Here is a 22,879-nt window from a genome sequence, read left to right as displayed (position 1 = left end):
TTTTTACAATTAAAACAGGAAGCTAGCGGATGATCGAGCGAATGCGAGGACAACGATGTCGAAACTAAGGAATGATATCTGAGATATCGTTCTCGATAGAAATAACATTGCACGGAATTCTGGTTTACTCTCGGTCGCTAAGCTTTGTTTTATTTATTTAAAATGGATGTACGCTGGAAACATCCATGGAAATCGATCGTACGTATGCAATCCGACTGGATGCGGGAAAACAATTTTTGTAAAAACTTTTCTCCGGTATTTATCTCCGACGTACGTTTCGAGAGAGTTTTGTTCTATTATGTGGAATGGCAAGAAACCTATCGTTTTTACAATACGACTCTCGTGAAAAAGAGCTCGAAGAACAAAGTTGCGAGGGAATGTGGCAATACTAAAGCGATGAAGAAGAATATAATTGAATTTTGCGAAGGTTTACCCCGTCCGGAAGATTACTCGAACGATCTGCTTTCTCCGAAATTACTGATAATCGATGATCTTATGAGAGAATCGTCGTCGTGCGACGCGATCGTGGATGATGACTGCCTTTTCACCAAAGGCAGTCATCACAAGAATCTTAGTGTTATGCTTATCTCGCAGAATTTCTTCCATCAGGGGTGTGATCAACGCGATATATCGTTCAACGTGAATTACATCGTCGTTTTCAAAAATCCACATGATCGCACCCAAATTTCATTTAGTGCATCAAGTCTATCCCGACGATCCGAAATTCCTAGAAGAGGCATACTACGATGCTACGTCGAGGCCTTACGGTTATTTGCTGCTCGAACTGGAACAATCAACCTCGGAACAATCAACGAGTTCATTTTGAATGAATCCAATATTTGTATTTTTCCAGAAGATTACGTTTACGTACCGCGTAGATCATTTTCCAATGGATTTGTATAAAAGGTAAGTACGGGTAATCATACGTGTCAGTCGTAGATTTTTCTCGCGATGAAGGTGGGTAACAAGAAATCGCACAGTGCGACGAAAATCGCCTCATATTCAATCGGTAAGAGAAACGCCTATATCATTCTATCATTTGAACAAAAATCAACGCACAACTTTCTTACGCAGCGCAGACGAAAAACTAATTCGTTGTATCGAATGTGATTTTAATAAACTCAAAAGTAATGTCTCGTTCAAAACGTTGTGAAAAAAATCAATTAACCAAATACAAAACGGCTTTGCGTCGCATTGTTGCAAAACGTGATAATTGGAAAGATAAAAGAAAGCTGTTGGTGCAGCGTAGCGGATTTTTACCTTATATTATTGGATCTATATTATCGACCTTATTATCATTAATTATCGAAGGAATGAAATATGGGGATAAAACGTTATGGAGAGAGTCAAAAAAATGGTTTTAATTTCAACGGAAACTCTCGAGAACATCAGCTACATCAGAATCCGACATCATTCGCTGGCAGTACGATACTGTATATATGAACCCATGGAGGATCCGCGGGATGAGGGGCCGGAGGGAAAACTGGGCGAAAGGGGTATTGTGGTGCGGGGGGAGGAGGGCAGCCAATGAGCGAGCTACATTTGTCTCCCACCACCTCTCGCAGTTTTCCTCCCCGGCCCCCGTCTTCACGGGCGCATGTGTGTGTGAGCACGTCACGACGTGACGTTACGTGGCGGCGATCTTGCGAGCTCGAGAGCAAACGAGCGACTGAGGGAGTTCGCGGTTGGTTCGCGCGTTTTTTCCCCGCGCTAAACGCACTGTCTCTGACAGAATGGTCAATAAGGAATATTACCTGCAAGTTATGCGCAATTTGCGCGAAGCAATCCGCCAGAAACGCCCGGATTTGTGGAAGAACAAAAATTGGCTTTTGCACCATGATAACGCCCCTGCTCACACATCGTTGCTTGTGCGCGAATTTTTGACCAAAAACAACACACTAATGATGCCGCAGCCACCGTATTCCCCAGATCTGGCCCCCTGTGACTTTTTCTTGTTCCCGAAACTGAAGAGGCCCATGAAAGGACGACACTACGCTACGATTGAGGAGATAAAGACGGCATCGAAGGAGGAGCTGAACAAGATCACAAAAAATAATTTTTTGAAGTGCTTCGAGGATTGGAAAAAACGTTGGCACAAGTGTATAATATCTGATGGGGATTACTTTGAAGGGGACAAAATAGATATTCATGAATAAATAAATAATTTTTGAAAAAACACAAAATTCGCGGTACTTTTTGAACAGACCTCGTATATCGAGTATGAGCAAAAATGTGACGAGTGTCTCGACTTCTTGTGGGAGACGTGTCGAAAGAGTAAACGTCGACGAACATCTAGCGGAGTTGTAAATGCATCGATTGCTCGACTAGCACGATTGAAAGATTTGAGAAATGCTTTACGACAACGTTTTGAACATGTGGGCTCTGGCCGTCGAATCGCAAAAGAGGGGGTTTTCATGTTTGGAGATCGAAACAGCTTTCAATAATCGCGTACTGACTGGTGTGGTGTTAAATTCGAATTACATCGAACCTCAACAGTTTCTCGATGACGCGAGAGATACCGTTCTCGATCGGATACGCGATAATCTTTAAAGACATAATTGTTTACCAGGTGTAGAAGTATGAAACCGTATTTTTTGTAAAAATTACACGTTTGTTGTTTGAAAATGATAAAAAATATTTTATTCAAAATAATCTCCATTGCTATTTATATATTTTTCCCACCTCTCCGGCAGTTTATGAATGCCACGCCAAAAAAACAGTTCTTTTTTTTTAAGCGAACCAGTTATCGAGCCATTTTCGTACATTTTCATACGAATTGAAGTGTTGTTCAGCGAGAGCGTGTCCCAGTGATGCGAATAGATGATAATCGGACGGAGCCAAGTCTGGAGAATAAGTCGCATGCGCTAATATTTCCCAATTAAACGCCTCGATCGTTTCCTTGACCCGTTTTGCTGTGTGTGATGGAGCATTATCATGAAGCAAAATGACTTTGTGTTGCCTTTTTCCATATTCCGGTCGTTTTTCACGTAATGCTCTATTTAAATCGATCATTTGCTGTTGGTAGCGATTAGTGTTAACGGTTTCACCAGGTTTTAGCAGCTCATAATAGATTACACCCTTCTGATCCCACCAAACACAGAGCATTGTCTTCTTTCCAAAGCGATTTGGTCTTGCAGTGGATGTCGATGGTTCGCCAGGATTCACCCATGATTTACGACGCTTAGGATTCTCAAAATATATCCATTTTTCATCACCTGTCACGATTCGATGGAGAAATGACTTTCTTTTGTATCTGTCGAGCAGCATTTCACAAGAGGTTTTTCGATTTTCTTGCTGTCTTTCATTCAGTTCATGCGGAATCCATTTTCCCGTTTTCTGAATCTTTCCCATAGCTTTCAAACGAATGGAGATGACTTTCTGCGTCACATTCAATTGATCCGCGAGTTCTTGTTGAGTTTGAGTATCATCTTCATCCAATAAGGCTTGCAATTCGTTGTCTGTGAACTTTTTCGGTGGTTTCCCACGCTCTTCGTTTCTCACGTCAAAAGCACCACTTTTGAATTTTTTGAACCATTCGAAACACTGTGTTTTACCAAGAGCATGTTCACCGTAAGCTTCGACAAGCATTCGATGCGATTCTGCAGCAGTTTTCTTCAAATGATAACAGAAAACCAATGCTGTCCGCAAATCGTAGTTCGTAGGCACAAAACTCGACATGTTTAAGGTTATAAAAAAATATACCGATGTATGGAACTTGGGTTGTTGTGTGTTGGAAATCTTCGTCAGCTGTTAGAGAGATATGATGGCGCTGCAGATGCGGTCTTGCGGTCCCTAAACTGATAACTAGTGCCATATATAGGGAAATTCCAGTTTCATACTTCTACACCTGGTAAAAGTGAATACGATATTCAACGGTGAGTTCGTTGCGGATGCTAAGAGATCTGCTAATGGTATCATTACGAAAAATTACGAGCTTTTCGGCTTATCCGATCTGCGAGAGTGGTACGATAAACACGTGACAGATGATATTTTAGCAGCACTGGAGGAATTTTAGGAACGTGACAGTGGATGGGCTATCACGCATATTGAATCTGATTGTAAATGTTAACAAATATAATCCTATGCATGCGGGATGTTGGGTGGAGGTGCCGCGAGAAATTATGCTGAAGAGAGCGGTAATCAATGTGCGTTCGATGGACAATGCATGTTTCGCCTGGTCGGTAGTTGCCGTTCTGTACCCAGCTAAAAATCATATGGATAGGAAATTGTCGTATCCGAATTATGCTACTGTGCTGAATCTTGAGGGTATCGAGTTTCTCGTTACTTTAAAACAAATTACGAAATTTGAACTTTTGAACGATATACCTATCAACGTATTTACCGAGCGAGGGAGAGGTGGGATGCTATGCTGAAATACACCGGTATTCGATTCGAATTGCTCACCGATATCGATATGGTGATGTTTGTGGAACGTGGTGTACGCGGTAGTTGAAGTCAATGTTCACATAGGTATGCGCGAGCTAATAACAAGTATAACGCACCTTCGTACGATCCTTCGGAACCCTCGACGTACTTTATGTACTTCGATGTGAATAATTTGTACAGTTGAGCGATGTCCGAATCCTTACCGTACGGAGAATTTTAATGGGTCGATGACATCGAGCGCTTTGACGTAATGTTTGTATCGTCGTTATCGGTTATATTCTGGAGGTCGACCTTGCGTATCCGCAATGACGCTCATGCTGACCTCCCATTCTGCCCCATTCGCGAACGACCTCCCGGAAAACGAAATGATAAATTGCTGGCCACTCTTTACAATAAGGAGCGCTATGTCGTGTACTATCGCAATTTACAATAATGCATTCAGCATGGATTACATGTGAAAAAAATTCATCGAATATTACGATTCACACAATCCCCATGGCTTCGCGGATATATCGAACTTAATACGAGATTCAGAATGCTCGCGAATAACGAATTCGAGAAGAATCTGTATAAATTGATGAATAATCCGGTATTTGGAAAAACGAGAATGTACGCGATCATGTTGACATACGACTTATAACGCGTTGGGATGGGAGATACGATGCGAAAGCGATGATAGTGTTACGTCCAGCGGACTCGCACGATTTTCTTTCGTAGAGATCTGGAATTCATCGAAACATTTTATCTTCCTGCCCTTTTTCTGTACACTAAAAACTAAAACAAGGAATCCGGTGTCTCTTCGTGAATGTCGCTCCGAGATAAACTAAATCAATAAGAAACAGCACGCGACGTTCGGGGGTCGTTGGGTGGCGACGATGCATGGGCGGCTTATCGGCGCACGAGACATGCGTTTTTCCATAAACCTCGAGATCATAAAATTTTGGAAGACACCTTTCCATACTACAGATTCTTGTCAACATCCTTTCCTCCCCCAAAATTTTGATCAATCCAAGAGAAAAGGAAAATCCCATTACCAGCTAACGAAACTTATTTCACCAATCCAAATTTGAGTAATCTGGGGCGATTAATATAAAAATCGCGGTTCCGCGGCCCTTGGTGTCATTTTTCCTTAAGTTTTGGGAGGCTACAGTTGCCGCGATATTTAAAAAGGCTTCAACCAATTTTCGCCCTTTATCTCCAGTAAAGTCAGTGTTAAAGAAACATCACCAGCCTTGCACATCCTGGCCGGAGGATCTCCAACGATAAGCATCTCAGTAGTAAATCAGTATATCCCCTATTCTCTAGCTCCCTTCTTGTTTTATCTTTTGGTAATTTATTTCAATATTTCATTTTATCTTTTTTTATTATTCATTTGTTTTATTTTATTTTTATTCTTTTCTTTCTTTCTTTCTCCCTTTTGACCTCCTACAAGAAAATGGAAACATTGCAATCCGTTTACGTTATTCCAATTTGTCGCCGTCGTCTCACGATAATTATTCGCCCCCTGTCGACTTGTCATTCGCTAACACTATCATCATCCGAGGAAAATTAGGCCAAACCCTCTCAAATCCATTTACCAAAACCTCCTTCTCTTTTTATTCTCTCGCTATCCTCTCCGTAACTCTTTCATTCTGCCACGATACTTTACGCGCGCGCGCGCGCGCGTGTGTGCGCACACACACACACACACACACACACGCACACACGCACGCACGCACGCACTCTCTCACACATCCATAAATGCGTACATATAACTCAGAATAGAGAACCAAAAATTGTATTATTTTTTAATTTACTCGACAAAATTGTATTTATTTTTTATTCAAAAAATGTATCACTCAAGTTTGCTTTTTTTAATTATATCATTATTAAATTAACTTCTCCATAGTCTTTATCCAATAATCTTTATTCAAATAAAACCTCTCCTCGTATTCTTAAGTTCTCCCGCGATTACACTTCGCCCTCTCCCCAGTCACTTGGATTAAGTTCCATGACCGAAAATACGGCCGTACTAGCGCAGCTGGCGTTAAAGTGCGCCCTTTCGGCGCACTGATCCAGTTTGGGCCCTTTAAACGTACGTCCGACTCGTGTGTCCGTTTAGCGGAGCACGAGCAGAGGTTTCCACTTCGTCCTCCGTTCGACCCCCGGCTCGTTAGGAGCCTCAGGACGAAGCGAAGCGCCTCCCGATTTGCGTCGGTCCTTCCCCACGGCTTCCTTGCGGTCCGGAGCCTGGACACGACCAAATCGGTCTAACAATTCGGTTCCTTGTTACGTTCACCCCCTCAGCTCCGTATGCGCGGAGCTTGGACATAACAATAGCGAAACCGAATTTTCACAGTAGAAGTGTTTTTTCTGAGAATCTAATTGCTGTCGAATTGCGCAAACTCGAGGTAAAATTGAACAAATATTTACCGATATATATGGGTATGTGCATTCTCGAAATATCTAAGATGCGTCTGTATGAATTTCACTACGAATACATAACACCGTTGTATCGAGATAAGTGTAAGATTATGTACACGGACACTGACAGTTTGATATTATATATCTTTTGGAGTGTGAGAATGTATACGAGGACATCAAGCATGATATCGCGAGATTTGATACAAGCGATTATCCTGAGAGAAATGCGTATGATATTCCACCCGTTAATAATAAAATACCCGGTTTGATGAAAGATGAAAATAACGGTGCGATTATGACGGAATTCGTAGGACTCAGAGCGAAGATGTACGCGTTAAGAGTGATTGGAAAGAGCGAAGAGAATAAAAGGGGTGTTAAGAAAAACGTAGTCGCGAAAACGATCATTTTCGACGATTATGTGCGGTGTTTGAACGATGTATTGATACAGTCAAGACGTCAATCGTGCACACGATCGACATTGCACGAGGTTTATACAATGTCTGAATTGAAGCTCGCTCTTAGTCCGTATGACGATAAGCGGTACGTCATACCAGAATCGGTCGTTACTCTACCTTAGGAACTGATAAGATTTTATCAGTTAACAGAGCGTACTGGATGGATTGAGCCGGTAATTATGTATTTCGCGATCGTGCTGTTTCTCCTATCGGAGTTCTAACAGAGACGGTCCTCTCTCTTCGGAGTACAAGCTGAGACGATCCTCTCCTTCCGGAGTACTAACAAAGACTGGAGCTGAGGAGGAGGGATCACTCAGCGGATGTCGGTTACAATGAGTTTCTAGAAGTTTCTAGAAGTTTCTAGAAGTTTCTAGAAGCCGCGCTCGTGTCGTGTACAGTCACGCACAAAGTATCGGCCTGTACACTCGCAACGGGAAACGCGCTGAACTTACATACTAGTATTCTCAACACTGCCGCCGTTCAAGCGTTTCTCGTGAATCATTACAATGTTTAACTTATCACATATGCTTCTAAAGCGATCTCGCGGCAACGCCTTTGTGAATATGTCCGCGCGTTGATTTTCGGACGGAACGTATTCGACTATAATCTCCTTCTCGTTTACTTTTTCGCGAACAAAGTGAAAATGTATGTCGATATGTTTCGTTCTCTTATGAAATACCGGGTTCCTGACTAACTGAATTGCACTTTGGTTATCGACATATAGAACTGTTTCTTTGTCGCTATGATATCCGATGTCGGATAACAACTTCCTAATCCAAATCGCTTCTCGCGTTGCTGTTGATGCTGCCACGTATTCGGCTTCCGTGGTACTTAACGTCACCAGTCGTTGCCGCTGCGACGACCACGTGACAGCTCCGTTTGCGAGACAGAAAACATATCCTGTCGTGGATCTTCGCGTCTCGATATCTCCGGCGTAATCGGCGTCAGAGAAACCTATCAATTCTACATTGCTGCCGCCGCTCGAGTATTCGATACCGTAGTCGATTGTGCCTTTTAGATACGCAAATATTCGCTTTACTGCTCGCCAATGCGCAGCGTTATGATTACTCAAATACTTGCTTACAGAGTTTACCGCGAATGCGATATCCGGTCTAGATACAGTAGCTAAAAAGACTAGCGACCCGACTGCTTCGCGATACGGCACACTGCTTGATTTTTCGTCGTTCTCCTCGCTAGGAGATAGTGCTGCGTGCGGATCAGCTGGCACATTTGCCGGCTTCGCTTCCGCCATTCCGAACTTTTCAATTATTCTCCGCGTGTATTCGCTTTGATGAATAATTAGCCGTTTATTTCTTTTATCACGTTCGATTTGCAACCCGACGAAAACATTTGAGTCCTCGACCGTTATTTTAAACGTTTCGCTCAGTCGTTGAATTATTTTCTTAAGCGTCTCTACGTTTTTCGAGGCTACTAGCCCATCATCGACGAACAGCGCCATATACACTTCGTCGTTTTTGTATTTCCCGGTAAACACGCACTTATCCGCATCGCACTCTTTTAGATTGAACTCACTCAAGAACTTTGTGAACCTCAGGTTCCAACACCTTGGAGCCTGCTTTAGACCGTAGAGGGACCTTTGGAGCTTGCACACGACATTTCTTGAATCTTCTTCTATCTTCAATCCTTCCGGAATTTGCATGAAGATTGTCTCTTCCAATTTTCCGTACAAGAATGCGGTTTGGACATCGAACTGCATTACTTCAAGATTTTTCGAAGTGATTATTGCTAGCAATATTCTCAACGAATCGTACCTTACAACTGGAGAGAATGTTTCGTTGAAGTCGATCCCCCTTCTTTGCATGAAGCCTCTCGCACACAACCGTGCCTTGAATCGATGCAGCTTCCCGTCGGCATCTTTTTTCACCCGAAAAATCCATTTCGAGTCGATTAGCTTCATTTCCGGTGTCCTTTTTTCGAGTTTCCAAGTGCTATTTTCTTCGTGAGCTTGAAGTTCGTCTTGAATAGCACTCGCCCACTGCGCGGCTTCGGTGCTATTCCTCGCTTCTTCATATGTTTGTGGTACGATGTACTCGGCCACATATGCATCATGCCGGTACCTACTTGGTACTTGAATTGTCGAGCGATTTCTTAGAGCTCTTTGATTTTCCAGGTCCGACGTATCCTCTTGTTCGCTGGCCTCTTGTTCGTTTTCCTCTTCTTCTTGTTCTTCGCCGATGTCCCCTTCTTCTTCTTCGTCCTCGGCTTTTGGTAGTGGAAGTATTATTTCATTTTCTTCCTCCATTGAATTCGTTTCCGCCAGAGGTTTGCCAACTTTCTCATTAAATATGACATTGCGAGCTACACTGACCCTTTTCGTCTTTGGATTGTATACTCGGTAATTCGTCGATTCTTCCGTGTAACCAACGAAAATCTGTTTACTCGCTCGAGCATCGAATTTCTGCGTAAACTGTTTGGGAGTGTGCACGTACGCGTCTGAGCCAAAGATTCGAAGATGCTTCAGATTTGGGACTTTCCCAGTCCACGCTTCGTACGGTGTTACTGTGCCAGTTGTCCACACGGTTCGATTAAGAACGTATACTGCACAATTTACCGCTTCTGCCCATAAAGTCAGTGGTAGATTCTTCGCGATTAACATCGTTCGCGCACTTTCGACTATCGTTCGATTGTCGCGTTCAGCTCTCCCGTTTTGCTCTGGATTGTACGGTGCCGTTTTTTCTTGATGGATTCCACATTTCTCAAGATATTCTTTCATTTCTTTGTTAAAGAATTCTCGACCATTATCCGAACGAAGCGTTTTTATTTTTCGACCGAATTTGTTCTCTATCTTCTTCTCAAAGATTTTGAATTTCAAGTGAACCTCGGATTTCTTCTTCATAAAGTATACATGTCGGTATCCGGTCGCTTCGTCCTTGAAGGTTAGAAAGTATCTTGATCCACCCACAGAGTTCGTTGACATCGGCCCGCAGACATCAGAGTGAATTTTCTCTCCGGGTTTAATCTTCGTGTTTCGCTCCACTTTCTTATTGAATGGCAGTCTGTGCGACTTCCCCATTTGACACGGTTCACAAAAAACGTCATTTTTGTCCGTAAACGATACTCCACTTACGAGTCCCTTTTTCGCTAATTCGCGAATCGCACGCTTTCCAACGTGTCCTAGTCGTTCATGCCACACGGTTAGGTTTGTTGTAGCTATGTTCGCTTCTTCGACGCTCCCTTGTTTCGTGACCTTGAAGATCATTCGATACACGTCGTTGCCTTGCCTTGCACCTATCGCGAGCACCTTGCCATCACGCACAACTTCGGCGTAATTATTTTTGAATTGCACGCCGAATCCTTTCTTTGTGCACATTCCGACCGAGAATAAGTTTTTCCGCAATTTCGGCACGTGTAACACTTTTTCTATTCTTGCGTCTTGCCAAACACCGTCGATGAGCCTTTTGATTTGCACCGTGCCTTCGCCGGCAACGTTGCAGATTTGATTATCACCGAGTGATATCGTTGCGCCAGTACCATCTGTTTTGTAGTCAGTCAACCAGTCGCGTCGGTAAGTTAGGTGCCTCGATGCACCGCTGTCGATCAGCCAGACTTCGCTTGGATCAGCCGTCATTATGTGACTTTGTGTCCAGAGCTTACTTGCGTTTCCCGCGCTTTTCAAGATCGACTTGTCCGAACTTTTACCTGATTCGACTACAAATGCACAGTCACGAGGTTTGTTGCCGTCATCTCTTGGCTTCCGCTTGTTTCGACACTGTCTCGCGATATGTCCCGTCTCTTGACACTTGTAGCACTGCACTTCCTTCGATTCCTTCTTATTTCCAGGTTTTCTGTTCTTAGCACCTTTTGTTTCTTTGGTGCTTCGATTTTTGGCTGTCGCGGTCAGTGCTTCCGACTGCTCTTCGTCACCGTTGAGCCTGGTATCCTCTCTGATCAGCCTTTCTTGTAGATTATCGAGAGTCTGTCGTTCTGGGTCCACACTGTCCCAGGCGACCTGCAATGTACCGAACTTTGTCGTCAAGCTCGAGAGAATTTTCGCTATTATTGTGGCGTCCGATATGTTCTCTCCGATGTCCTTCAGTTGACACGCCATGTTTGTCACCCTGGCTACGTGCTGAGTCGCCGTGTCCGATTCGCTCATCCGGTAAGCATGAAATTTCTGCAGCAACCCCAGCTTGTTTGTCACTGTCTTTTGTTCGTGAATCAAACTTAGTTTGTCCCACATTTCTTTTGCGGAAGTACACGAGAGCACACATACTTGTTGAGTCTCGTCGAGATTCGACAGGATTATAAATCTCGCCGTTGCATCGTCTTTCACGTTTCTCTTCACTTCGGCCGCTTGTCCTTCTCCCTCGGCAGGCTCTGCTCTTGTGCCTTCAACGACATCAAGAACGTCGTTCATTACGAATAACGCATTTACTTGAGCTTTCCAGCCCTGGAAATTCGTACCATCGAACGGCTTTATGCCTTTTACGGAGATGCCGACTGACATCGTGAATTTGAGTTTTTCCGCTTGCACACTTCCGACACGTTACCTTTCAGCACTTGAATAATGGCCAACTTCCGTTTTGCGCCACGTGTCACTCGCCGAAAATCCACTCAACACTTACGCAGTATACTTGACCGTTAACTTTCAGCACTTGAACAGTGGCCAACTTCCGTTTCACGCCACGTGTCACTTGCCGAAAATTCACTCAACACTTACGCAGTATACTTGACCGTTAACTGGGCCCATAACCTGATAAGATTTTATCAGTTAACAGAGCGTACTGGATGGATTGAGCCGGTAATTATGTATTTCGCGATCGTGCTGTTTCTCCTATCGGAGTTCTAACAGAGACGGTCCTCTCTCTTCGGAGTACAAGCTGAGACGATCCTCTCCTTCCGGAGTACTAACAAAGACTGGAGCTGAGGAGGAGGGATCACTCAGCGGATGTCGGTTACAATGAGTTTCTAGAAGTTTCTAGAAGTTTCTAGAAGTTTCTAGAAGCCGCGCTCGTGTCGTGTACAGTCACGCACAAAGTATCGGCCTGTACACTCGCAACGGGAAACGCGCTGAACTTACATACTAGTATTCTCAACAGGAACATTATAAAATACCTTTGTAATGTGTGATGTATTTTTATTATAATAAAGAAAAATTTACAATGCATTCGTTTCATCTATCCAAGAATTATGTGAACTGTCTATTCCTAACCATTTCACGTACACTTTATTTCCTCGTTTGCGTAGTATTTTTTCCACGAGATAAACGTCAGGATTAGAGACTCGCTGTAATTCGTGTTCGTAGAATCCACCAGCTATCGGCTTCCCTTGATAATCTTTCAGTAGATACATTGCAGGATTCATACGTTGTATTTTAACGATGTAGAAAATCTCGGTGAACCAATTCGGTGTATAACCTTATCAAAAATTGTCTTGAATTTACTAATACGTACTGGATCGCCTATCTTGAATCTCGTTGAAGCGGCAATTTTTATGTGACTGTTTACCGTCGACAATAATCGTTTTGCAACGACGAATGTTACGTCTGTCGATCGCATTCTAATAGTTCGATGTTTACGATGATTGTAATCTGACAATAGACGCGGTAGCTCGTCGATCCATTTGTACGAGCCGTTTAACGTGAACATTTTCCACATATTATTCTTGAACGTACGATTGAATCGTTCCACTACCGACGCTTGGTGGCGGCGTCCTGGGTAACGACATGTATGCACATGTTCGTCACGCAAGTAGCTGGCGGACGTTTGGCGGTTTTTCTGATATAATCTGTTGATCACGTTGAGTGATCCGTGTGCAGATCACGTCGGAGTCACCAATTATGTGGCGGATTGCTACATATAATGAATGTGAGTAATAGATTGCACTTGATGTAACAAGTAACACACACACACACAACGTTTATTAAATATCTAAAACAAAATCTTATCACGAAGTAATAATGTCGTAAAGTAATAATGTCGTGTCTAGGACAGTTCTAGAAGGAATGATGATGTCCTCGAAGGAATCTTGTTCTCGAAGGAGAAGGAAAGTTTTCGAAAGAGTATCTAGGTGGGACATTGAGTATAATGTATGCGAGAGCGCGCCATCTAGTCGCGAAGCGAAAGAGCGTTATCTGGTCGCGAAGTATGTATGTTATATGAGTATACGGCATGAAGTATAAATGAGAGAGTGTATGCAAGTGTGAATGTGTCTCCACAAATCTTTGCATAAGAGCGATGTCGCTAAAAGTTAGATTAATTCAACTTTTCAACAGTGTCGCTGGCGACAAGAAAGTGAGCAAATTGAGAGAGAATTCAGTCACGTGATTATTTAATGCTGTGATAAGCTACACCATGAAATTGTACCTTAAGGCTGGAGTCTCATGGAGGTATATTTATCGCATATCACGTAACCAATCCAGAAGCAATCCGCTATTGCGGTTTCGCGTTTTTTGATTATTGATTAATTACATGGTTACGCGATACACGGTAAATACACCTCATGGGATCTCACCTCATGAGACTCCAGCCTAAGCGTAACCTGCATATTCTAGTAATTTTACTGGAATACGTTATATTTTTTATTTACTAGAATACGCTTCTGAAAGGTGGTTTTGAAGGTTCACATTGGACGTATTTTTCCGAAAATTAGATGCGACCAATTGCTGATTAGAATTTTTTGTACACTTTAACAGAAATGCTAAATGAATTTACGATTGGTTTTTGTAACCTATGCATTTCGAAAAGTATGCCCCATGGGAAACCGGCACTTTTCCATCACGTACATATAAACGGATAATCGAATGAATCATTAAAATCGGAAAGTTTTGTGAGACTATTCTTAGATTTATTCGACGCGTTTGTGCATGAAACGAAAGAATCTAGCAAAGAAAAGCGTCGCTCTACTTTGTGATATTAAACTCCGAGATATTAAGCGTTAAAGTTGATGACTATTGAGGTTAGGAAATCTGTCAGAGACAAAATAAAGTCTATAATTGTACTGTTACAAAATCGAAATCAATGTGCATTTTTTCAGACAGAATAAGATAAAATGAAGCAGAAATTGGATTCGGTTCATGGTGATTCCATCATGTTTTCGCATAAACAAAATCGTGTAAAAAGCATAAAGTAACTAGCCAGAAACTGATGTGAAACGATATGATTGGTCGGCGCAAGTTACGCTTAAGCTGGAATCCCATAAAATGTATTTACCATGTACTGCGTAACCGTGTGATCGCGTAACTAATCAGAAGCAATCCGCTGTTGTGTTACATCCAGGGTTCGATCGGCGGGTGGCCGAGATCCGAACAGACTTGGGATTATCGGTGGGTGCAAGGCGTACAGTTTCACATCAGCAGGAGCGCGGAATTAAAATTTGTCCCATTTAAAAGTTTAAGTTTTTAGCTAGATTTGCGCGCTCGACAAGCGACGATAGTCGATTTCATGGAGGTCGCGGAGGCAACCCGTGAAATTACGTACGGTGGCCAGCGACCGTAGTAAGTGGGGGTTCCTAAAATTTTACGACCTTAGCGTGGGTATTTCACCGCCATCTTGGACCTAGTCGTCTGTAGTCCAATAAGCGCTTAATATTATTGATACATAGTAAGTATTGTTGGTACAAATTGGTATATGAACACTGTTTGTTTTGTCTCTTGGGAGCTGCTCGGGGTCGTTCCGAATGAACCCAGTGTACTTGAATGTAGGATTCACACTACGTACGACATCCGTCATACAACATCTAACATTTATCGTTACGATGAATGTCGGACGTCATGTGACAGATGTCGTACGTAGTGTGAATCCTACATTTCAAGTATACTGGGTTCATTCGGAGCGATCCCGAGCAGCTCCCGAGAGACAAAACGAACAATACTATGGTAAGGTTAGTAGATTCAATATGGCGGACTAATGCGCTACTTTAGTAATATAGAGCTTTATTGACTCAGAGTCGAGTCGAGTCCATAGACATACACCCGTATTTATAGTCCTTTTTTATTTTAAGAATGGAGGAAGCTTCCATGAAGGATTCCTCGATCCTCCAAGGCCTCTTTGTTTTATAAATGGATTTCAAGTTTCCCTTTCCAAAGGAAGGAATATTTTAAGGATTTTAATAATCTACTGAAGGCAGCATGTCATAATATATAGTATATGTAAACCTAATATTATGAATTACGAATAAAGATTATAAAAGCATTGTTAAATAAAGTCGTGATTAAGCATTTTGTAACAATAATGGACAAAAATAAAACTAATAGCGAATTCGATTGGACACACTCAGTGCGCACTGATGCATATCAAAACCTCCGTATATACACAAAATAACGTAAATATATGTTTATAAATAAACATAAAAATTGATTAAAATCATGAAATACTCAATACATTTTATTGCACTATTAGCAGCTTGCTCACCGAGGGATTGGTCTTTATTCATGAATCTACAAATAAGAAATTGCTCGATGAGTAGGCTGCATTCCGAAACCTATCGAAAAAAAAGTAAAGTTGCAAATTTTCTGTGATTTGCTGTACAACGGCTTTAATATGCATCAGTGCTTCTAATCAAATTCGCTATAATACTTATTATACGAAGGATAAAATGCTTTTGGCACAGTTTATTTCTGAAAAAAGCTATCAAAAATAATTATCGACAGATCTAAATTAAAAGCTATCAAAAATAAAAAGACCGGTGTGACGAAATAAATTTGAAAGTTTGCTCGATTATAAAAACTGCACCTCCTCAACAGGAAACTCGTAATCTACTTTGAGAAAAGGAAGCTAATAAGGCTTCTTGTTTGGTCAAGGAAAGTTTATGAAACATGAAATGAGGAATAAGGAATCCTCATTCTTTAAAGAAAAAGTTACAAGTATATATTATTAAAGTAGCATTTCTTTTATTTTGCCAACAGCCTTCCTATTTTACCGCCATCTTGAACCTAATTGTCTGTAGTCCAAAAAGCGCTTAGGATATGTTCGGGGAGCTCGCTACTAACACTATCCGTGACGTCATTGTCGGTAGCGTTTGCCGTCATAACTTGTGCTACCAACGCTTTTGCCTGCGAGGTAGCGTTAGCGTTTGTGAGTTTCATGAACGCTAGTAATAGTGAAGGTAGTGAACTATTTTCTGCCATTTCAGTTTCCTGTGGTTTCTTGTCTCTTCTGTTCCCGCCATTTTCATGTTATCATATGTTGTCGAGGAAGTTATTTTTCTTGCGTCTTTGCATTTTGCAATCCACTTTTTGACTTTTTTTTTTAAATCAGATATTAATGCAGATATTAATAAATTACGCTATTTTTATCACGCAACTTTTTAAACATAATCTCAGATAATATAAATTATGATAAGTGCAAATAAGTAACATAACAATTTTACTTTAAACTTAAATATTAAATCTATTTTATACCGTATAATTTCAAAGAAAAAGAGAATCACCTTGGAATCAAAAATTATTTACGATGAAGAGCAGGTACGTTCGGAAAGACGCTATCAACGCTACCAGTGCTACGTAAATGCTAAAAATTATTAAGTTACGTGAAATTGACGAATATCAAGTGTCAATTTTAATCACGTGATTTATTTTGACACTGAAAATGAATGTCGAGCGTCAGCAAGAAAAGGTATCTTAAAGCTGACTTTTCATGCACGCTGCTGCAGCAATTCGTAGCTTGATTAAACATTTTTTTATATGAGATGACGCGCATCCGACGCAAAATACATTTTGGCGCATTTCATTGAAGTTCAACCGAACGAAAAACGAGCAACAAAGAATTCGAAGCCAAGAAAGTCTGCAATATTTGCAAAAAATGTGAAAATTGAGTACATTTATGAGTACATACAATGAGTACATTTTTATTTAAGAGTACATTTTTTAAGTGATGGGAATATTGTAAATTTTAAATAATTATCTAAAATAATAGTTGTCTAAATTGGAACTGCACTAACAGTTGTAATCAAAGGTTTTTAGCTTTTTAACTTTCTTATATTAATTTTCGAGCAAATAAAAGATATATTTGAGATTAAACTTTAATATAATATAAATATATGCTGTTGCCGTTATTTCTTTTCATGCGCAGCAAATGCAGAGGAAGCAATTATGAAAAATTCGTGACATTTTTGCTGCCGCAGCGTGCTACATATGAAAAGGTATCTTAAATCTATAGTTAGCAGTCAGATCAAAGGTGCTGACACAGGCCCTTTCCATCGAAAGTTCGATCCGAATCAGAATGCAAGAACCAACCAACTACAGTTGAGTATTCTTCTGTTAAACGAGGGGGATGTTTGACTGTAATGGTTGGTTCTTGCATTCTGACCAGGTTCGAACCTTCGATGGAAACTAGGCCACAGAGTGAATCTACTGTTTTTATCTATACTGTGCTGTTACGTTAATAATTACATATTGTTAATTAAAAGGATTTACGGTAATTATTCAGTTTAGCTATCCCACCTTCAAAATCAATAAAATTAAGTTTATTCGACGATTTTTGTATGAAACGAAAGAATCTGGTAAAAAAAGAAAAAACGTCCTCTGCCCTGTGGGCAGAGATATTGAGCATTAAAATTGATTAAAGTGTTACTACGTAACACGATTCTTAATCTATCATGTAGACAGTAGAGTGTATAGACTAGTGCTTATTGGTTCTACGCCGACCTAAACAAAAATAAGATAATATATCGTATCCGTTTGGAGCCTAACCGCCTAGAAGTTGCAGCATAGACAGTGTATGCTTGAAATATTTCTAACCCATGAAGGCAGTGGAGTGTGAGAACAGTCTTTTTATTGTTTATATGTTATTTTATTATTGTTCGGGCCGATGTAGCCGCCCCGAATCAATACTAGTCTATACAATTCATTGTCTACATGACAAATTTTCTAACCTTAACAATTATAGAAATCGTGCGCCCCTTTGCAGGAGGGGGGAGGGAGTGAGAGTCGCTTCGCGTGGAAAGTCGAAACCAATGCTGCCAACCTTACCGTTTTAGCGGTAAGTTTTGGCTCACAAACCTACTGCTTACTGTTTCTAGTTTATCTAGCCAGGTTATCTATCTTTTTTTTTTACTTTATTTTGCTTGTATATAATATTCTATGTTAAGCCCATGGCACATACAAAGCATAAGGCCGTAAGACGTAATCAGTAACAAAATCGTACGATTGGATTCGCTACTGGCCTTACGGTCTCTACCGTGATTGAGCAATTCGCTTACGTTTTTCTATGTGCTTCCAGCTTTATTGCTTATTTTACTTAAAGATTGGTATCTCCTATCCGCCATGTTTGCGCATCTCCCGCATCCTTCTGATTGGACGTTAGTATCATCGTACAATATATGCTACTCGTATGTCATTGGTCTAGCGTCCAATGAGCTTATTCTGTAACCTGTAACTTTTTAACGATAATTTTACTAACTAGAGATGTCATTGTGCAGGTATTTTACATGACGAAGATTAAAGAAAAACAAAATAATAATAAAGCCTTAAATACAATGCGAAGAAATAGCAATAACGATAACACAATATCAACCTGTCAGAAATGAGATACACTGGAATATACACTTTCTGATAGGTTGACATCGTGTTATTCCTATCGCTATCCCTTCGCATTGTGTTTAAGGCTTAACACATAACGTTATAATTTTCCATTCAATAATGTTACTGTTATGCATAAGGTATATTACATTACAATTGCATTGTTGAATGAAAAATTGTAAATTAATGTTACAAGTTATTTTTTTTGTGTTTCCTGGAAAAAAAGAAAATACATTTTCATTATAAATATAAATTATAATTTCTGTTCTTCCTACTATTGAGATTATTAAATATTGTATTATTTTTATAATAAGTATTTGAATTATTTATTTTATACAGATTAGAATATTTTTTTGTGTTACTTTTTATAAAATTTGTAATACTCATTTTCAATGAAACTAAATAAAGATTAAAGAAAAAAGTATGAGTATATTATTCTTTTTATTATATTTTCTATTTTATTTGCTACTGAATTATTTTCGGTATGTATTACAATTATAATATTTTTTTCTATTTTATAGTTTTTCTATTTTAACAGTTTTACGAAATTTCATGAAAAAAGACTACTGCTTTGAGTTTCAAATCTACTGCTTTTTTGGCGTACCATCTACCGTCCAATTTTTTAACTATCTTGCACCAACTGGTCGAAACCCATGTAGAACAGTACAATTATAGACCTCATTTTGTCTCTGTGATAGATTTCTTAATCTTAATAGTTATCAAGTTTAATGCTTAATATCTCGGCTCAGAGAGTAGAGCGACGTTTTTTTTTCTTAAATTCTTTTGTTTTATACAAAAACACAAATAAGCTTAATTTTATTGATTTTTGAGGTGGGATAGTTAAACTGAATAATTGCTAGATTTACACATAATTCAGTATAGTCTGCTTAAGGACCAATCGCGATGGCATCGAGCAGAAGTACAAGAGAAGTTCTATTATTGCTGGTGGATGATATCGAGTTAATAGCAAAGTAAGTTGCATCTACCACTAGTAATAAATGTTTTATATTAATTTTTCTAAGTACTAATAATATTTTCCGGTAATTCTTTAAAATAGCTACCTCACCTTTGATTTCGATGAAATTAGAATCATTCGACGCCTTCGTACGTAAAATGAAAGAATCTGGTAGAAAAAAGTCCGGGACTGCCCTACAAAGCGAGATATTGAACAAAGTTGACAACTATTGAGGTTAAGTCAGCTTTGATTTCGATGAAATTAGACTCATTCAACGCGTTCTTGCATAAAATAATTCTGGCAGAAAAAGGTTCGGGATTGTTCTGCAAAACGAGATATTGAATGTTAAAGTTGACTAAATTTGTCTTTAAGTTAACTTCAAATTGTTACTACGTATGTAACACATTAATCTGTCATGTAGACAGTAGGGTGTATAGACTAGTGCTTATTACAAAAAAAAATAATATCCTACCCGCTTGGGACCTAATCGCCTAGAAGTTGCAGCCTAGACAGTGTCCGGTTGGAATATTTCTAACCCATGAAGACAGTGGGTGTGAGAATAGTCTTTTTAGAGCAGTCTTTTTACTATCTAGGCTGCAACTTCTAGGCAGTTAGTCCCAAGCGGGTAGGATGTGTTATTTTTTTTTGTTCGGGCGAGCTGCCCCAAATCAATAAGCACTACTGTCTATATACTTCACATGACAGAATTTCTAACCTCAATAGTTTTGTCAACTTTAACACTCAATATCTTGCATTCGTAGGGTAATCCCAGACTTTTTTCTGCTAGATTCTTTTAATTTACGTAAAAACGCATTGAATGAGTCTAATTTTATCGAAATCGGAGGTAAGGTAGCTATTCTGAAGAATTACCCTTTAAACACAAATTTACTATTTTCAAAACACAAAAATAATTTAAGAAAATGTGTTTTTAAAGTAATAAATTTGTCTTTCTTAAAGCAATGAATTTGTTTATAAAGTAGTGAATTTGTTTTTAAAGTAATATAAATAATAAATTTGTTCGTAAAGCAGATTTGTTTTAAAATCATAAATTTGTGTTTTAGAGCAGAGAACTTGTTTTAAAGTAATGAATTTGAGACCACAGCACATACTTTCATTGCAATATTTCATGATTAACAGATTTCCTAATCTCAATAGTCGTCAACTTTAATGCTTAATGTCTCGGTTTGTGGGGCAAAGTGACATTTTTTTCTTGTAGAATTTTTATTTTTATGCGAAAACGCATCGATTGAATTTATTTTTATCCAAATTTGAGATGATCGAGATATTGTAAACCTTTACAGAGTATTTTATATAATTAGAGTAAAAATAAAATATTTGGAGAATTTTAAAAAGGATTTTTGTAATTAATTGATTAATCTAGGTTTTCACTTTATATATGTTTTACTTTATTTTTTTTTGTAATTTAAAATATTTGTTTTCAGGGAGATGATAGAAAACACAATCGCTCAGAAGCCTTCAAAGCTTTCGAGCACAGAGCATTCTCAGTTAACTGAATTGTTAGTTGCCAAGGATAATGAATTAAAGGCGACGCTGAAACGGGCTGCTGACCAGGCTAAAATTAACTTGAAGATGGAGGCATTGAAAGCTGAGGTAGAGAGGCAAGACCAGGATATCCAGCAGCTGCAACGACAGTTGAAAGAAGCAGAACAGATTTTGGCTACTGCAATTTATCAAGCCAAACAGAAATTACAATCTATCGCACGTGCCAATAAGAGGCCAGTTCCTTCAGAAGAGCTTATTAAATATGCACATAGAATAAGCGCAACCAATGCCATTTGTGCACCTTTAACATGGCAACAGGGAGATCCTAGAAGACCATATCCCACAGATCTCGAAATGAGAGTAGGATTCCTAGGACGGTTGAGCGACCCAAGCAATCTACCTTTAAATGGACAGTTACTTGGGTCTCATCTAGGAGTACCATCAGATTTACATAGGGCAGGACATCCTGCTGGAGGTAAAAATCTTTTGTGTGTGTATGTGTGTATCACATTTGAATTGATATAAGAATGAACAGGTATGAATGAAGAGATTTTAGTAATTATTTAGAATAGATTCTTGTTGTTTCAGAACCACCTGTTTCGCAATCAAATCAATTTGCCTGGCATCCATCGGGAGAGATTCACATGTCGGTTGGTGGACAGGGCAGTGTAGCGGTGAATACACATAAACAAGAAACAGAAGACGTCGAAGTTATGTCTACAGATTCTTCGAGTAGCTCTTCTAGTGATTCTCAATAGATATATACCGTATATATAGATTATTTATACCATATCAAGCTGGAAACACAAATTGAAACAGGGAATAACAAGCCATCCAATCAGGGCTCTGTGGTATAATATCAAACTCATTCCGTTTCCTGTTCCTATTGCCTGTGTCTATTGTGTTTCCAGATTTAGAGAAAAGTAAAATATTTTTCTCAATAAAACTTAAACTATCTGCATAAAATTTACGTGTATATATAAATATATATACAAGGGGCCCCACAATTTTTTGCCAAGCACTTTTGTGTAAATAGAGCAGACTAAACTGAATCAAAAAGTCCTCTACTATTTTGCAATTTTCGCAATAATTAACAAGATATTAATTATAAAAAATCGCTAAATATTGGTTTTCAATAATTTTTTACTCCAAATCAAACTATCAATTTTATAACAAAAGACAAAAATACTTATTTTCTTCTCATAAAGTTCTGAAATTTTTTTCAGAATTTTTTAATACCGATTTTCTCATGTTGCTAAAAATAGTTGATAATAATACAGGGTGTCCCGTTTTAATGTCCCACCCAAATAATTTTTATTTTTGATCTTAGAAAAAAATGTTTCAGACAAAACTTGTATGGCTTTGAGAGAGGCATAAGATGGTATCATTAGTTTGAATAGTTGCTTGAAGATCACGTGAAGGTTACCTTTAATTTCTTAAATGGAATCCCCTACTTTTTATTGCATATTCTTGTAGATCATCTCGAGAGCTTTCCAAAACACTATAATTAAGTTCATTTTCATTAAGTACTTCGCGAATTGCAAAGCTTACAAATTAGCTGGCATTACCCAAGGTTTCCGACTGACGACAAAAATCTCTTAAATGTTGTTTAGGATCATGTCCTGAATAATATTCGTTAAGATCAAGGTCATTGGAGATTGTTTCTCTATTTTTATTTTTGCATCAAGAATTCATTTT

The 22,879-nt window shown here is 39.4% G+C and overlaps 1 protein-coding gene and 1 pseudogene across 3 annotated transcripts; both read left to right on the top strand.

Moving 5' to 3' along the window:
• The first annotated feature begins 14,833 nt into the window (after positions 1 to 14,833).
• Positions 14,834 to 15,326, top strand: LOC108757119 (annotated as a pseudogene).
• A 2,262-nt stretch (positions 15,327 to 17,588) lies between these two features.
• On the top strand, positions 17,589 to 22,283 carry LOC108757253 (mediator of RNA polymerase II transcription subunit 4). Of its 3 annotated transcripts, XM_018501715.1 has the most exons (4): positions 17,589 to 17,611; positions 19,582 to 19,694; positions 21,121 to 21,656; positions 21,770 to 22,283. In XM_018501715.1, exons 2-4 carry the CDS (start codon positions 19,627 to 19,629, stop codon positions 21,937 to 21,939), a joined length of 774 nt encoding a protein of 257 aa, XP_018357217.1. In that variant the 5' UTR covers positions 17,589 to 17,611; positions 19,582 to 19,626; the 3' UTR covers positions 21,940 to 22,283. The 3 variants fall into 3 exon arrangements, with proteins under 3 accessions (XP_018357217.1, XP_018357227.1, XP_018357231.1); XM_018501725.1 differs by lacking the exons at positions 17,589 to 17,611; positions 19,582 to 19,694 and adding an exon at positions 18,120 to 18,184; XM_018501729.1 differs by lacking the exons at positions 17,589 to 17,611; positions 19,582 to 19,694 and adding an exon at positions 20,494 to 20,522.
• The last annotated feature ends 596 nt before the right edge of the window (positions 22,284 to 22,879 follow it).

The sequence above is a fragment of the Trachymyrmex septentrionalis genome, unplaced genomic scaffold (assembly GCF_001594115.1).
Source record: "Trachymyrmex septentrionalis isolate Tsep2-gDNA-1 unplaced genomic scaffold, Tsep1.0 scaffold103, whole genome shotgun sequence".
In the NCBI taxonomy this organism is placed as follows: domain Eukaryota; kingdom Metazoa; phylum Arthropoda; class Insecta; order Hymenoptera; family Formicidae; genus Trachymyrmex; species Trachymyrmex septentrionalis.
Note: the sequence above shows the minus strand (reverse complement) of the source record. Positions and strands in the feature narration are given on the sequence as shown.